Genomic DNA, 17,173 nt, shown 5'->3' with positions numbered 1-17,173 from the left:
GTTCAAGTGAACACAGGAAAAAGAAATTCTCATCAAAATTAATGGTTAACCAAGAGGAAGCAACATAACTAAAAGCACAGTGACTGTAGTACTAGTCATGTTGTTAGGGTCAACATGGGTTTATTGCTGGAAAGATCCCAGGGGGTAGCTTTAGATTTAACTTCGGCTCACCAATCTTTCTAATCCTTTATTTGAATAATGGCTAGAAGTAAGTCGGAATGTCTTCCCAGACTTTTTGCCAGGAGAGGAGAGGTCTTCATGAGACTTCATTTAAATTCTGATTATTAAACTGAGGCTTTAATTGGTGTTAATGCCTCATCCTAAAATGTAAAACAAACTAGAATTTGCCTGGGGGGGGTATGGGGAGTGGTGTTTTTAGGACTAATACATTGAAAACTCATTCAGCCTCTCTAGTAACTGAAGAGTTTTCAATAGCATGGATAGTCAAATTCATTATGACTTTTAACTTATAAGAAGCTTTTGGGGTAGGTTGGAGTATTTATTACATATTTTACTGTTTAATGTCTAACTTGGGCCTTTAATTTGTAAACATTTATTGAAATGATTGTGGGGCTGTGGAAAACATTACCTATTTACCTTTGAAGTAAGTTTTTAAAAACAGTCCACTTTTTAGCATGTGTGTTGTGTCCAGCCTGTGGTTGTCTTCACTAATAAATGTGATTTTTCTCCCCATTCTCTCTTTTATTTATTTGTGTGTAGGCCTCTCCTGGTGTGTGTTTCCTGAGTGTGGAAAACACCATGTTAATAATGCCCAGTTTTGCCGTTGACTAACAATGGCTTTCCAACAACACTGTTTCATTTTCTAGTTTCTCTTTTTACAAACTTGAGCACATGTCCTTGTATAGAAGGGTTTTCTGAGCCTCTCACAACACCTTACACATGATGAAAAATTTTAGCTGCTCCTGTGTTATGTTAGCTCAATTGCTAAGCTATTACCCTCTTTTTATAAACTGCCCCTTCTTGGTAGTCTAGTGGAATCTAGTAGCTTGTTCCTTTCACCTGGATTAATCTTCAAGTTTTCCTAACCACTTTAAGGGAAGTTAGAAGTAAGGAATCATGGGCTTTGAAATCAACCATTTTCCTCAGTCGAGTGTACCTCTTTTTTACTATTTGAGCAATTTTCTTAAGGGCTCTAAGTGTTAAAATACAGATAAAGTCACAAGCCTGATAGGTAATCATGGATCTCCATTTTAAACAGGTAATCACACAAGGTTGCATGTTTTGATAAGAACCTTTAGAAGGATCCTCTGGTAGAAGACCTTACTATACGCTAGTGGTTCGCAGTGTGCCTCCACATTCACCTGGAGGGCATGTTTACAATGCTGGGCTCCTCGCGGCGGTTTGTTTCCAGTGTTCCCAGTGGTAGGTACTGTTGGCCACCCGCTGGCCGAGGACTGCCGTTTGAGAACCACTCCAATATGTGTAGGGACCATACCCCTTCCCCGTCACAGCTCACCCACACTCCCAGGAGAACTGCTGTGAGTAGGCATGCTGGCGGCAGCATTTACCAGCTTTACAACGAAGGCCTAGGTCTCCAAGCCATCATAAAGGAACTTGTTAAAAATGGGAACCAAAGTTTCTTTTCGTTAACATTTAAGATTGAGAAGGTGTATTTAAATGGTGATTTGGAGAACACCGAAGTATTTTGATGTCCATTAGGAAGGAAAGTAAAGCTGACTGAACAGTGGCTGAAAAGTAAATGGGAATGACCTTTACCCGTGCTGATGAAGTCAGATGAAGAACAATATGAGGGTACCAGGCTTGATTGAGGGGAGAAGAGGCGTGAGCTGCCCTCCTCCACGGCCGGCGGGGAAGCCCCGCGGCGGCCGTAGCCGGAACAGTGACGCGCTTCCGTGGGTGGGGTCGGCCGCGCGCACTCTCACTTCCGTCGCGCCTGCGCAGTTGGCTCTCGGGCTCTTAGAGTTGTGGCGGTTTATTGGGATCAGCCGTCAAATAGACTGTGCTCCTTAACTGACGAGGGCGATGCGCTCTGGTGCAGCCGTCAGGGCCTGCCAGAAAGTCTGCAGGTGCCTGTTGTCTGGGTTTGGGGGTCGAGTAGATGGGGGGCGGCGGGACCGGTTGATGGAAGGGAGTAGCTCTCTCGGAGGGCCCCTGACTTCGCACGAGGAGCTGCCGCGGGGTAGCGAGCCGAGAGAAGCCCCGGAGTCCGGTGGCGAGGGCAGCGAGGCGCTGGTGGAGCTCTGTCAGAGAAGGCATTTCCTCAGCGGCACCCAGCGGCAGCTTAGCCGAGAGTCTCTTCTGAGCGGGTGCCACCCCGGCTTTGGCCCGTTGGGCATAGAGTTGCGGAAGAACCTCGCGGCGGAATGGTGGTCCTCGGTGGTAGTGTTCAGGGAGCAGGTCTTCCCGGTGGACGCCCTCCACCATGAACCAGGCCTTTCTCTGCCCGGGGACAGTGCCTTCAGGTTAGTTTCTGCGGAAACGCTGCGCGAAATCTTGCAAGACAAAGAGCTGAGTAAGGAACAGCTAGTAGCATTTCTTGAGAACTTATTAAAAACTTCTGGGAAGCTACGGGAGAGCCTTCTTCACGGTACGCTTCACGATTTCATGCTTTAAAATAGGTGTCGGGGTGGAAAGGCAGTCTCGCTCGATTTCGCGAATTGCAACTGGCCCTTTATTCACGTGGAAAGGAAGTTATCTGGTTCTCATCTTTTTGAAGTAGTTGGGTTTATTTACAGTGCGTCTACCCTGGAGAAAACTGGTCCATGGAATCGTTACTGTTCCTTAAAGAATCTGGCCGAAGGACCTGGTAACGCTCTCAATTTCACGGGGCTAGGATTTTAGAGTTCAATTGAGCAGCCCTGGAATTAGGACCTAAATTAAATCGTGTGTTTGAATCATTTGTTCGTCGTTACTAAGATGTTTATGAATATTCCAGAGTTACTCTACAATTTTACACACAATAGACCAACCAAGAGCTCATTTTTCTAGAGCAAAAAGAAAATGCCCCTTCCTCCCCCCAAATTTTGGTTACTAAAAACTGATCTACAATCTGTTGTTTGAAGAGCCCTTTAGGTAATTTTTGAGTCTGCAAGATAATAGGACTAATCAAGCTTTATAAGTGATTCCTGAGTGAATACACAGAAATTTGTAGGGCACCATTTACCTTTAAAGTAAAATAGAACATGATTGCGGAGATTCTGGAAAAAAAAAAAATTAAGGTTCTTTACAGGACAGACTTGCTGCCACAGCGTCTGATCCTTGCAAAATGCTATCCTTGCCATTTTTCATTAAGTGGTACCATAAAGTAATTTAAAATAACCAATGTCCATGGTTCTTTGCAAATTAGTACCCATATTGTAACCTTTTTAAAGATTTCCTTAACCAAATAAAGCAAACTAAAACTTGTGAATAAAGGTGACAATTTTGTACTACTTCAATTATCCTATAATGGCTTTACTTTGGGAGAGTTAAATCACTGCTCCTTATCATGTCCCAAAACAAGTCAATCTTTTCTTCTTTATTGGAAAATGAAACTTGGCTCTCTTAGATGTCAATTCATCAAAGCATCTACTGATGTGCCAGATATTTTCTTGCCTTTAGGAAACTTAAGCCCCTTATCTGCCAAATCCTTTGGTTGTCTAGTGTTGAGCTTAGAGTAATCAGTTTGCCACTTCTCTCTATGCCCAATGCCCTTGCTCTCTTTATTCCATGTTTGAACTACTGTGGTAGCCTCTGCTTATGAGTAGTTTGTAAAATTCTAAGTCATGTCCCCAAGTATTGTAAACGCCCATTCTCTTTCTTCTGTTCTTCTGTGACTAATTATACATGTTAGACCTTTTCCCCATCTTGTCATCAACTTTCTTGAACACGTTAATCACATTTTAGTCTGTGTAGCAACTCAGATATATCTGTTTTTCTCTGGGCTTTTGGTCATTTGGACTTTTCTCCTGATATTCTAGGTAATTTGTGTGTAAATTGTAGAGATAAATTGAAGCTTTGGGTGGCATTTTCTTCTTCCTGGGAGGGTTTACTTTTGCTTTTGGTAGGCCGCTAGAGTGGGAGCATATCTTCTTAATACAATCCGGGATTAAGTTTATTGGGGGCTGGGCTTCAGTCTTTTCGCCTCTACTCCGAGAGTGTAGTCCCTGAGTGTCCCTCGTGAGAGGCTGTCTTGTTTACCAGGGCCGCTCCTCCTTGGTGAGCTAGGAACTACAATTTTTGTATTTCCCAGTCTCATAACATGTCTGGAAGCTCTACTCAGCATTTCAACTTCTCAGCTTTGCTGCTTGAGAATTGGAAAAGCAGCACTAAGTGTTGGGTTCACCTCTGCTCTTCCCTTTTCTCCAAATCTTGGACCCTCAAGTACTTACTGCCTTGATAGCTCTCCTATGTCTTTAAACAGATTTTTTTTTTAATGTTTTTTAACCGGCTTTTCTTGTTATCAACAAGCTGGTCAACTCTTACCAGAAGTGGAAATCTCAAATTCAAGTAACTTTTGAACACAGTGCTGTCATTTAGTGGGATATAATCTAAGTGCATAAAGAACTACAAAGAAGTCTTGAACTTATATTTATTCTAAGTAGAAATGTTGTGGGGCCGGCCAGGTGGCGTAGTGGTTAAGTGCCCGAGCTCTGCTGCGGCGGCCCGGGGTTCGCAGGTTCGGATCCCGGGCGCACATGTCAAGCCATGCTGTGGCGGTGTCCTGTATAAAGTAGAGGAAGATAGGCAGGATGTTAGCCCAGGGCCAAACTTCCTCAGCAAAAAGAGGAGGATTGGCATCGGATGTTAGCTCAGGGCTAGTCTCCCTCACCCTGAAAAAATAAATAAGTAGAAATGTTGGAATTATAATTCAGAAGCTGTTTCATATATATTATAAGATAAAGCAAATAGATGGATAGATTAATGTTATTAGGCTCCAAGATTTTCACTGTAAGAGAAAAGAGATACAGATGTAAAAGAAGGCAGGGATAGGGCCGCCCCGTGGCTTAGCACTTAAGTGCTCGTGCTCCACTACTGGCGGCCCGGGTTCGGATCCCGGGCGCGCACCAACGCACCGCTTCTCAGGCCATGCTGAGGCCGCGTCCCACATACAGTAACTAGAAGGATGTGCAACTATGACATACAACTATCTACTGCGGCTTTGGGGGGGGGGGGAAGGAGGAGGATTGGCAATAGATGTTAGCTCAGCGCCGGTCTTCCTCAGCAAAAAGAGGAGGATTAGCATGCATGTTAGCTCTGGGCTGATCTTCCTCAAAAAAAAAAAAAAAACGAAGGCAGGGATAAACTTTGTAATGTTAAATTTGAATTGACAATATGACCTCATGATTTTTTAAAAATATGTATTTCCTAACTTTCTTCATTGAGAGGGCCTAGAAGCAATTACACTCAATAGCAGTGAGTACACCTAGTACCCAGAATTTGGTTTCTAAAATGAACCAGTGCTTGGAGAAATGGCTGATTCCAGGTCTGGAGCAGGGAAAGTACGAGGTGAGTTTGGGACAGTTTATAGTGCTAGAAAGCAAAGAATTACTTGAAGACTAGTGGGGTCATGTCAGAAGGACACAGGTGCTGGCTTGAAGGAAACTCCCACTGGCTAAATTTGGGACCAATTGAACATTAAAACAAATGTTGATGGTAATGGATCATTAACACATTAAATAAAATTTTAATCCTTAGTGTTAATTTAAAAAATAAGTAATTGAGGCTGCCAGTGGAGGGAGGAGATGGAGAAAGTTTGTTTTTACAGAAGCTATACAGTAAGTGTAGAAGGAAAGGTAGATTAGAAAAATCACTATTTTATGATTTTGCAATCCCCAGTATAATAATTGATTCAAGCAAGGATCATCACTGGATTCTAAAAAATTGGGTGGAAGATTGTTGGGGAGCAGCATATTGTTGGGGAATAGCTGTTTACTACCTTAACCGGGTAATCAAATTTAGTTTCATTTATAGTAGGGTAGTTTGATATTATGATCCTCCTGTTAGGATGCAATAAGACATGCACATCGGGCCGGCCTCGTGGCTTAGCGATTAAGTGTGCACGCTCTGCTGCTGGCGGCCCGGGGTTCGGATCCCGGGCACGCACCGACGCACGGCTTCTCCGGCCATGCTGAGGCCGCGTCCCACATACAGCAACTAGAAGGATGTGCAACTATGACATACAACTATCTACTGGGGCTTTGGGGGGGAAAAAAAAAAAGGAGGAGGATTGGCAATAGATGTTAGCTCAGAGCCGGTCTTCCTCAGCAAAAAGAAGAGGATTAGCATGGATGTTAGCTCAGGGCTGATCTTCCTCACAAAAAAAAAAAAAAGACATGCAGATCAACTATGTAGTATTTATTCCTGCTAAAAATAATGAACCCAAGTTAAATCATAAGGAAACAATCAGACAAATCTCTAATGTGAGATAATCTATGATTGGCCTGGACTCAAATCAAAAGTCAGTATCATTAAAAGCAAAGGTAGAGAGGGAGGAGTCAGGGGAAATGTTCTAGATTCAAAGAGATTAAAGAGACCTAATCAGAATGCAGTGCATGAACCTTAATTAGGGAGAAAGCGAACAGCAATAAATGACATTTTGGGTGACAATCAGAGAAAACAGAATATCAACCATCTGTTAGATGAAATTATATGATTAATTTTATAGTGCATAGTATACAGAGAATATTTTTAATTTTAGGAGATGCATACTGAAATGTATGAGGAAGAAGAAAAAACAAATGTGGCAAAATGTTGACAATTGGTGAATCTAGGTGAAGTGTTTACAAGTGTTTATTGTACTATTTCAGTTTGCTTGGAGATTTGAAAATCTTCAAACTAAGAAGTTGGAGGGAAGCTACCTAAAATTAAGTTGTAATCAATTAAGATCTACCTTAATAGCTCCATGCTACTTGTACTGCTGTGTTAGCATTATTAGTAGTAGTAATTTGTCTATAAATTGACCAAAATGATGTGGGTTTATAGAATAGATTTGATTTATCTTTTGACAGGTGCCTTGGAACACTATGTTAATTGCCTGGATCTGGTAAACAAGAGGCTACCTTTTGGCCTTGCTCAGATTGGAGTGTGTTTTCATCCTGTTTCTGATACTAAGCAGACACCTGATGGTGTTAAAAGGTACCAAATAATGGCAAATAACTTGGCTTTGTATTTAAATAGTCAAGAACCAGTCATTTTCACTTTGGGATAGATTATATAATTTTCAAATAAGTAATATCTGGTATTTCTGATAGCCAAAGAATCGGTGAGAAGACTGAAGCTTCACTGGTATGGTTTACTTCAGCAAGAACTGCAAGCCAATGGCTTGATTTCTGGTTACGTCATCGACTCCTGTGGTGGAGAAAGGTACTACAATAATTACCCTTAATTTAATAGTTAATAGGTAAATTGTCTTAGTGTGTCAAAGGTAATACTTCTCTATAATAAATGAAATTTTATTTGGTGTAGCTATGCTGTATTTATGAGGCAGCTATAATAAATCAACAAGTACAAATAAAAAACTCTTTGTAATGATTTTTGTTGTTTCATATAACAGTTACTTTGGTTAAGACATTCTTTGCTATCTCCCTTTTGCTCAGAAGCTTTTTGTTGATAAGTCTTTACGTTCAAGGTAAAGTTCAACTCCCTCACCTGGCATCCCTGGCTGGTGTAGAGTTTGACCCTTTCCCTTTCCCACTCATACACCTTCAACTTTTGCTTCCTACCTCCATGAACTCTCCATATTAGTCAAACTGGTTCTGTACTTTACAATCAAGTTTTAGTATATGCTGAAGAGAAAAGAGTTGAGGAAAGCATTTTTGTCTCGCCATTGTCTTACCTTTCTCCAACTCTTAAAATCCCCAAACACCCTCCTAAACTAAATGGAATAATCACAAATAATTAAGCTCTTCACAGAAGGATAAGAATGGTGAGTATATGATACTTTCTTCTTTATCCCACTTAGTTCATGGTTACCTTCCCCTCTGATTAATTGACCACAAAAAGGCTAGATAGCATCAACTGTTTTTCTCTGTAGTTCTTTCAGACTAAAAACAGTATTTTTAGCAGTACATTCACTCATAGTTAATTAAACTTAACAATTTTTATTTGGGACTTGACCAGTTTCATTCAGTTGCTGCATAAAAAATCTCAGGCAACTTTACTTTTTAACATTTATTTTAATAAGTTAATAAGACAGACTTAAACTTTTTTTCCAGTTTGCCATGAGTCCATCTAACTTCAGCAGCAGCGATTGTCAGGATGAAGAGGGACGAAAAGGAAACAAACTTTATTACAATTTTCCCTGGGGAAAGGAGCCAATAGAAACCCTGTGGAATTTAGGAGATCATGAACTTTTGCACATGTATCCTGGAAATGGGTCTCAATTACACGTATGTTTTACCTTGAGCTCCTGTGTATCCTTTACTCAGATTCTCTGATTATTTCTGAACCATTTGAGAATAAGCCGCAGACACGGTGCCCCATGACCTCTTAATACTTCAGTATGTATTTCTCAGGTGCAAGGACACTCACCTACATAACCACAATGCGACCATCAAAATCAGGAAAGTAACGGTAATCTACTATTACCATCCAATCCACAGAACCCTTCAGATATAACCAGTTATCCCAATATGTCTTCTGTAGGTCCGGGATTCAGTCTGGATCACATATTTCATGTAGTTATGTATCCTTAGTCTCTTTCAAATGAATAACTCCTTTTATCTTTTCTTGTCTTTCTTGACCTTGACATTTTTGAAGAGTATAGACATTTGTAGAATGTCTCTTGGTTTGAGTTTCTCTGATGTTTCCTCATGTATTTTTGTTAAGAATACCACAGAAATGGTGCCGCCCTCTTCTCAGTGCATCATATCAGGAGGCATATAACATCAATTTGTTATTGGTGATGTTAACTTTTATCACTTGGTTAAGGTTTCTACCAGGTTTCTCCACTGTAAAACTGATAAGTATTTTGCAATGAGTAATTAATAAGTCTTTTGTGGGCAGATACTTTAAGACTGTGTAAATAACCTGTTTCTCACCAAATTTTGACCTACTCGTTACAGCATCCATTGATGATTCTTGCCCAAATCATTATTACTGTGAGGTTTTCCAAATGGTGATTTTTAAAATTAATTTTATCATTCCTTCTAGATTTATTGATCAGTTTGTATTCTGATTCTATAAGTTTAAAATACGTGATTTTAAGTCTGCTAAATGAGACTTTATTTTTGCTCTACTTTTCTGTGAAGGGCCGAGATGGACGAAAAAGTGTGATTCCTTCTGTTTTATCTGTACGTGGAGATCTAGACCGAGGCATGCTGGCCTACCTCTACGATTCTTTCCAGCTAACAGATAACTCCTTTACAAGAAAGAAAAATCTTCATAGAAAGGTGCTTTTGATATTTCAGAGATAGACTTGGGAAACTTAAAATATATGTCCTGCCCCCTTTTTTAATATTAGTATGCTTGGTTTCTAACAAACTCTGAGTAATAAATTTATTTTAGTGCAAGTAACTTAAGTATTTTTCAGTTTTTTTATAATCTGGCGGCAGGACTAAGAAGTGGGTTCTCACAGAATAGAACAAGGCATCCCTATTGGTTAGTCCCAAAGGCATTTCTGTTTGATCGTAGGCGGCTAGACAGCTATCTCTAATTCTTAGCCCCTGAGCCTTTCAATTGATGACTCCCGTTTATATTAGAAGCTGAGACAACAGCTTGTGACTGTTATACAACATCGCAAGAGCTTGCTTCCCCTCTCTGTTCTCTGCTGTGTGAGGATGCAATGAGAAGTTGGCCATCTGCAGCCCAGAAGAGGGCTCCCACCAGAGCTTGACCATGCTGGCACCCTGGTCTCAGCCTTCCAGCCTCCAGCCCTGTGCAAAATAAATTTCTATTGTTTATAAGCCCCCCCCCAAAAAAAAAAAGAAGAAGCTGAGTGTTAAGTAGGAGTAAGACAGACCAGCAAGTCTTGTCTGCTTCTGGTCTGACCCCAATGGCTGATCACTGAATCACAGGGACTAGATATGGGCCTGAGTCAAGGGAAAGGCTTATTTTAGGACATGCAGCTTGAGCATTTTTATAGGCTCAGAATCAAGAGAGAGGAGGGGTTGAAGTTATTGGAGAGAAAAGAAATGACTTATAGAGCAAGATTTTGGAAGAAACAGGAGGGAATCAAAACAGGATCAAGAATACAAGTGGAAGGATTGGTCTTGAAAGGGAGTTATTTGAAACAGCAGGGGAGAACGATATAAATAGGCTACCAGGGTGTGTTAGCCTTTGAAGGAAGTTTTACTCAGACCCTCTGTTTTCTTAGGGAATTAGGAGGCAAGATTATTAGCTTAAAATGTGGAGGAGTTGGGGTTTACGTGGCAAGAGTGAGTCAGCTTCCTCTTGAATGTGAACGGGAGCTGCTCCAAATCAAAAGTTTTAACATGTTGGGTGCTCAACTGGGATTGGCAGCCGTGAGTTTGTAGCAACACTGCATAGTTAAGTGATTTATTATGCAGTGTTCAGTTAGCCTGATATGGCCATAGAGAAAGTCAGATTATAGAATTGTTCTGGGGTTGGGATTTGTAGTATATATATAGCAAACAAACAAGGGTGATCCTTTCTTTCTCTTATACCCCACATCCAAACCATCAGCAAAACCTATTTGACTTGACCTTCAAAATACATCCTGAATCTGACCATCTTTTACCACCTCCACTGCTTCCACTCTGGTCTAAGCCACTATCATCCCCTCGCGCCCTAGTGAGTGGCTCTTTTTAAAGGGTACATGTTACTTTGCACCTCTGCTCAAAACACTCCAGTAAGTTCCTCATCTCACTCAAAGGAAAAGCCAAAGCCCCTAAAATGTTTTACAGAACCTTTTCCTTTTTGACCTCCTACTACTGCTCTCTCTACCTCACTCAGTCCACTTTAACAGCACGGACCTCCTTGCTGTTTCTGGATCATGCCAGGCATGCTCCCAGCTCAGAGCCTTGTCATTTGTTCTCCCCTTTGCCTGGAATGCTCTTCCTCCAGTATCCACAAGTCTTGTTCCTCAGCCACCTTTCAAGTCTTTGTTCAAATGTCACCTCAGAGAGGACACCTTCTCTTACCACCTTATTTAAAATTGCTAACAGCCCTCCCGTAACCTACCCCTTGACCAGCACTTCCTATCTTCTCCTCCCCCCCCCTTTTTTTTTTAAGCACTATTTACTTATTTATTTTGTTTCTTTCCATCATGAGGGACAGGGATTTTTGTCCCTAGCACCTAGAACTGTTTTTGGCACCAACGAGCCATTCAAATGTTTGATAAATGGATGAATGTATGAGAAGAGTTGTGGGTTTGGGCGAGAGAAGGTCCAAATGATAAGCCACGTGGCCCAGGCTGGGTAGGGATGGCAGTGATGCCTTTTAGAAAGGGGCATTTTGCCTGAGGGAAAATGGGGTTGTCGGAAAATGGGTGAGTATCCAGGGAACTTATTTCTGCAGAATTTCTTAAGTGGAGAAATCCATGAGCAGCTGGATATAGACAGCTGAATAGCTTATTACGTGGTTTTTTATGACCTCAGCTAGCTTCCGTTTTCACACAGAAAATTTTAACTATAGGAAGCTCTATGTTTGTTAGTGCTTGTGTTATATTTAAATAAGATGTGCTGTCCTTTTCCCCCTCTCTTTAAATTGCCTTAGGTACTTAAACTTCACCCTTGTTTAGCCCCTATTAAGGTTGCTTTGGATGTGGGAAGAGGCCCAACAGTGGAACTAAGACAGGTGGGTTCAATGAGTTTTAATGTCATGATTTTAATTATAACCGTTATTCCAAGTAAATGAGTAGCTTTCCATTTAAAGTTTTATTTGCTTCATTTGCTTTTTTAAAAATCTTAATAAAATAATGAACTGTGGATAAATACTATGGATAGTTATAGATAATTTGAAGTACAGTATATTAAAGAAGCTGAATACAATTTGGTAGATTTTGCTGTTAACGTCATGCCCGGTCATAGTTGCATTTTTAAAGTGAGTATGCATAGTTTTGGTAATCAAAATATTTGTACAGATGTCTAGTGAATTATTTCTTCCCCCCTTCTCTTTTTAACTTAACACTTTTGATACTTGTTGGTATAAACACAGGTTGTAGATCTGTAATCTTATTTTGATTTTTCTATCTATCTGGTCTAATTACTCTTAAGAAAAGCTAGGAGGGTGGTTTTAATTTCCTTCCAGAGACCCTTTTAGCAGTCATTTCTGTCTGGGTGACTCAGACCCATCCAGGACCTGAGTGAAGGAGGACACTGGAAAGATTTAAAGACTGAAAGTCTCTCAGCTTTCTGCGAGGACTCCTGTGGACAGGTCTGGGAAGGTGGGGATAGTGAGCTCAGAGAAAGGGAGGATAATGGCTTAATTTCCAGATTTTCCCCCAGGGTTGTGGCAGACCACCCAACACCCTGGTAGGTAGCCAGTTCCTAGAGTTTTTTGCTTAAAGAACAAAGAAGAACTCAACCCCCTAGATTTTTGTCATTACAATTGCAGACCTTTTTTGTTTTGTTTTTGTTTTCTTAAAAGAATATTGTAGTATTTTGTGCCTTGAATGTTTGTAATTTACCAAAAGGATAGTGTGTTATATATCTTATTCTGTTTTTAACTTTTTCCCTTAGCAGTATGATGGAGAGAATACTTATGCATGTAACTTTCTGGGCTATACAAGAGTTTTTGTGGGTTATATACACAGGGATGGGATTTTTGGATAAAATGAATATATATCCTTAATTTCACAGTATCGGCCAGGTTGCTCTCCAGATTGGCTGTGCCTATCTGTACTCTCACCCATAGTGTGAGGGTTCTCATTTCCTCATGTCTTCAGCGTTTAATTATGCTTAGAGCTTTTTCTCTCCTTTTCTGCCTTCCATTAGAAAGAGCAAATTTTCTGCTGGCAACCACTAACTTATTAAAACTCATGTTTATTTTTCCCTGTTAATTTCTTAGATTTATTAATATCTATATTCTCATCTATCCCCAAAATATCAAGTACTTTGATGCCCGTTTACTTCACTATGGTCTTACCCTGAGAACCTGTTAGAAATGCACATTCTTGGTCCTCACCCCAGACCCACTGAATCAGAAACTCTGGGAGTGAGGCTGAGCAGTCTGTGTTTTGACAAGCCTTCCAAGTGATTCTGATGCCAGTGAAAGTTTGAGAAACAGTGCTGTAGCTCAGGCGCACCCCCTACACCCCCACACTCCCTGGGAACATTTGGAATGTCTAGAGACATTTTTAGTTGCCAGAGATGGAGGAGGGTGCTACAGGCATCTATTGGAGGCCAGGGATGCTGTTAAACATCCTTCGTCAGCAGTGCGGAATGAGAGAAATCCTGCTTTAGAGTTTTAGTTCTAGATTGTTAAGGGTGTTTTAAATTTTGCTTTGTTTTGCTTCACCATTGCTTGTTAAGAAAACAGTAAAGTTTACTAAGTCGTTTAGTCATTATTACTTCTGTATTTCCAGTCAGGCTTTTGTCTCCAGCATTCCACTGAAATGAATCAATCATTCTGTTCTTGAAACATTTTCAAGAGTTGGCTTCAGGAATACCACTCTCCTGGTTTTCCTCCTACTTTTCTGGCTAATTCTGCTCAGTTTCTTAACTGACTCTTCCTTCTCTTCCTGACATGGTAGTATAACCCTAGGGCTCAATTCTCAACTCTCAGATGAGTTTAGAGTTAACATACCCTTTTGGACTTCTGTTTTTCTCTGATAGAATCTGTTTGGTTTTGTTTGTTTGTGTTTTAGATAATAAAAATTCTTTTTTTTTTTTTTTTGTGAGGAAGATTAGCTCTGAGCTAACATCCGTTGCCAATCCTCCTCTTTTTCACTGAGGAAGATTGGCCCTGGGCTAACATCTGTGCTCATCTTCCTCTGCTTTATCTGGAGCTGCGCCACAGCATAGCTTGATGAGCGGTGCATAGGTCTGCTCCCAGGATCCGAACCTGAGAACCCCAGGCCGCAGAAGCGGAGCGTGCGAACTTAACCACTATGCCACCTGGCCAGCCCCTAAAAATTCTTATATTTGGCAGAAAAATTGCTCTCAAAGAAGATCTGCATTTAGTATTCAGCTTCACAGTGCTTAATTTCCTCATTTTCAGAGGAATTATACAATTTATAAGTATACAGTATATAAATTATAAATGATATGATCACATAGTTAAAGAAATTTATGTCCATTTTAAAAATTGAAACGTGATTTGTGGTTTCGCAAAAATAGGGTAAACACTCTGGCTACTTTTCTTTCGTATTTGAAGTTTTTGTATTTTTCCCCAGGTTTGTCAAGGGCTATTTAATGAATTACTAGAAAGTGGAATTTCTGTGTGGCCTGGTTATTTGGAAACTGTGCAGTCCTCGTCGGAACAACTGTATTCAAAGTAAGAATTGTCTTTGTAACTAAAAAACTGTGTTTATTCAGTTTTTGATCACATGATGTTTCTTTATGAGTAACAAATCTCTTCTAAATGTATATATAATATAATTAAAAATTATTCCTAACTTTCCTGTTTATAGAACCATGTGCCCTTAGTTAACTGCTACAGCAGGGAACAATATTCATCAGGTATATCTGAGCGCATACTATGTGCAACTTTAAGACTTAATAGCATGAAGTATATGTACCTGAGTTGATCATTTTATCAGGGTGGGAATTATGTATATTGGACGCATTTGTTGAATCAGGACTGAGTGGAGTGCCTTTTCCTTGCTGGCTTTGTGGTTCATTCTGAGGCTGAGTGGAAGATAATTCCATCCAAGAGGACAGAGAACCAGTCTTCTCAGTGATCTTCACCTCCATTCACGTATTGCTCAAGACTGAAACCTGGATCCTCTCTCTTCCTTACTCTTCACATCCCGTCCATCACTAAATCTTGTCATCCTGCCTCCTACATATGTCTCAGATCCATATCTCTCCATCTTCACTGCCACTACCCAAGTTAAGATCACCAGTATCTCTTGGCTGGATTGTTGAAATAATCTCCTAATTGATCTCGCTGTCTCTGGTCTTACCCCCTGCTTTTTCACTAGCTTCTATTTTTTGGTAAAGTAATTCATTCTTCCCACCTTTGGGTTTATTTTGTTATTTCTTTAGATTTTTGTATTGAATGTATATCTTTTAGGTGAAAAGTTGTGAAGCTTTGTGTTTTGGTCCTCAGTTCTCTAGTAACTTGTTAAAATATACCTTTCAGATGATGTCAGAAGAAAAGGACGTTTCTATAGATAAAGCAACTAATGGTTTCATCATATATAAAATGAAGGGGTGGTACTTGAACTTTCCAGTCCTTTTGGGTTCTAAAATCCTAATCTTTGAATCACGTGGACATTATCAAGTTACAGTCGTTCTTTATATGGTAAAGGCTTTATTGTCCCAGGATGTTTTTATCCAAATATTTATTTATTAAGTGCCTACGATGTGTTATGTACTTTGATACAGCAGTAAACAAGACAGAAAAGTTTCCTGTTCTTATACAGCTTGTATTCTAGTGGGAGAAAATAGACAATAAACAAGTAAATAGATAAATAAGATCGTTTCTGATGGAGTCCTACAAAGCAAAGAAACATTGAGATAGTGTGACTGGATATGCAGAAAGAAGGCCAGTGTGGATATATTCATTTATTGCTGAACTGGAAACTGCAGTCAGCCCTCCAAATCCCTGGTTCTGCATCCATAGAGTCTACCAAACATGGATCTAAAGGCCTACAATGGTTGTGTCTGTACTGAACACGTACAGACTTTTTTTCTTGTCGTTATCCCCTAAACAATACAGTATAACAACTATTCAATACCACTTGCATGTATTAGGTATTATAAGTAATCTAGAGATGATTTAAAGTAGATGGAGGATGTGCGTAGGTTATATGCAAGTACTATGCTACATTAGGGACCTGAGCATCAACGGATTTTGGTATCCATGGGGTGGGGGAGTGTCCTGGAATCAATCCCCAGTGGATACTGAGGGACAACTGTATAAGTTAGCATACTAAGTTATATATTAAGGATGATTTTGGTATAAGTTGTTATACACTGGATCTTTATTATAGTAGTATAATAAAAGACATGAGTCTAAAATAATTTTTTTTTGGATTGTATCCAAGTACCAAAAGGCTGAGGTTATTCTGAGTTTCATCCATAATATCACCCCAAATGATGGGTTGAGATACCAGTGTTTATTTCTCAGTTTTATTTTCTTTTATGACTTTTCAGCTGTTACAATAAGTCAGAAACTTTCTGAAAATTTTCCTTTGAATATGATTCAGAAACTTGAAAAAAGGTTTTTTTGATCCAGCCCTCAAGCTATGCCTTTGAATTTTGTGACTCTTGAATGTGGCATGGACTCTAAAGTGATTAAAGCTAGTAATGTGGTGAATTTACAGATTATATTTGTGCTCATGTATTTTGTTTACTTTTTTTCTTAGATATGATGAAATGAGTATCCTCTTCACAGTTTTGATTACTGAAGCTACTTTGGAGAATGGATTAATACATCTGAGAAGTAGAGACACCACAATGAAGGAAATGATGCATATATCCAAAGTAAAAGACTTTTTAACCAAGTATATATCATCAGCTAAGAATGTATAGATTTTAATATCTGTATAATAAATATTCTCCTTTTCCGAATTTGGTTGTCTTATATTAACTTAGATTTGTTTTAGTCCCTTTGCACTTATGAAGTGGACATTTTTGGTGCTTCTTTTGATTCAGTTTTTCTTACTTATATTTCTTGATATATTCCATTGTATCAGGAATTTGTTCAGCTACAAGAAACAAAAACCCTACTGTACTGGATTAAGCAAATTGGAGTTTATTTTTCTTATAACGAGAAATCTAGGGGCTAGACTGTCCAGAGCTGGTATAATTGTTTCCTCTGTAGTTGGGGACCCAGGCTCTTGCTATCTTTCTGTTCCACCATCTTTAGTATGTTGGCTTTTATTTTTATACTTGTTGCTTCTTCGTCACAAGGTGGCCACTATATTTCTAGCCTTCTCATCCACATTCTAGTTAGGAAGTCAAAGAGATAAGAGTTATCCAGCCAAGACTCTTCCCTCTTTTTTTAAAAAATTATTTTATTGAGGTTATATTGGCTTATAACATTATGTAAATTTCAGGTGTACATTATTATATTTCAGTTTCTGTATAGACTGTGTAGTGTTCACCACCAAGTCTAGTTTTTATCCATCACTATACCCCTT

At 39.6% G+C, this 17,173-nt stretch overlaps 1 protein-coding gene across 3 annotated transcripts; it reads left to right on the top strand.

Moving 5' to 3' along the window:
- The first annotated feature begins 1,389 nt into the window (after positions 1-1,389).
- POLG2 (DNA polymerase gamma 2, accessory subunit) lies at positions 1,390-16,601 on the top strand. Of its 3 annotated transcripts, none has more exons than XM_087441433.1 (8): positions 1,390-2,569; positions 6,972-7,098; positions 7,215-7,326; positions 8,178-8,351; positions 9,213-9,353; positions 11,638-11,718; positions 14,258-14,358; positions 16,397-16,601. In XM_087441433.1, the coding sequence occupies exons 1-8, from the start codon at positions 2,005-2,007 to the stop codon at positions 16,560-16,562; spliced, it is 1,467 nt and encodes a 488-aa protein (XP_087297559.1). In that variant the 5' UTR covers positions 1,390-2,004; the 3' UTR covers positions 16,563-16,601. The 3 variants fall into 3 exon arrangements, with proteins under 3 accessions (XP_087297559.1, XP_087297560.1, XP_087297561.1); XM_087441434.1 differs by lacking the exon at positions 16,397-16,601 and adding an exon at positions 15,169-16,378; XM_087441435.1 differs by lacking the exon at positions 8,178-8,351.
- Positions 16,602-17,173: the final 572 nt, after the last annotated feature.

This window comes from Ceratotherium simum, chromosome 16 (assembly GCF_057802395.1).
Source record: "Ceratotherium simum simum isolate JZ-2026a chromosome 16, ASM5780239v1, whole genome shotgun sequence".
NCBI classification, from domain to species: domain Eukaryota; kingdom Metazoa; phylum Chordata; class Mammalia; order Perissodactyla; family Rhinocerotidae; genus Ceratotherium; species Ceratotherium simum.
Note: the sequence above shows the minus strand (reverse complement) of the source record. Positions and strands in the feature narration are given on the sequence as shown.

Coding starts and splice junctions, on each gene's coding strand:
- POLG2 (XM_087441433.1), top strand. CDS start 2,005: ATGCGCTCTGGTGCAGCCGTCAGGGCCTGCCAGAAAGTCTGCAGGTGC. Junction 7,099..7,214: donor ACACCTGATGGTGTTAAAAG/GTACCAAATAAT, acceptor TATTTCTGATAG/CCAAAGAATCGGTGAGAAGA. Junction 7,327..8,177: donor GACTCCTGTGGTGGAGAAAG/GTACTACAATAA, acceptor CTTTTTTTCCAG/TTTGCCATGAGTCCATCTAA.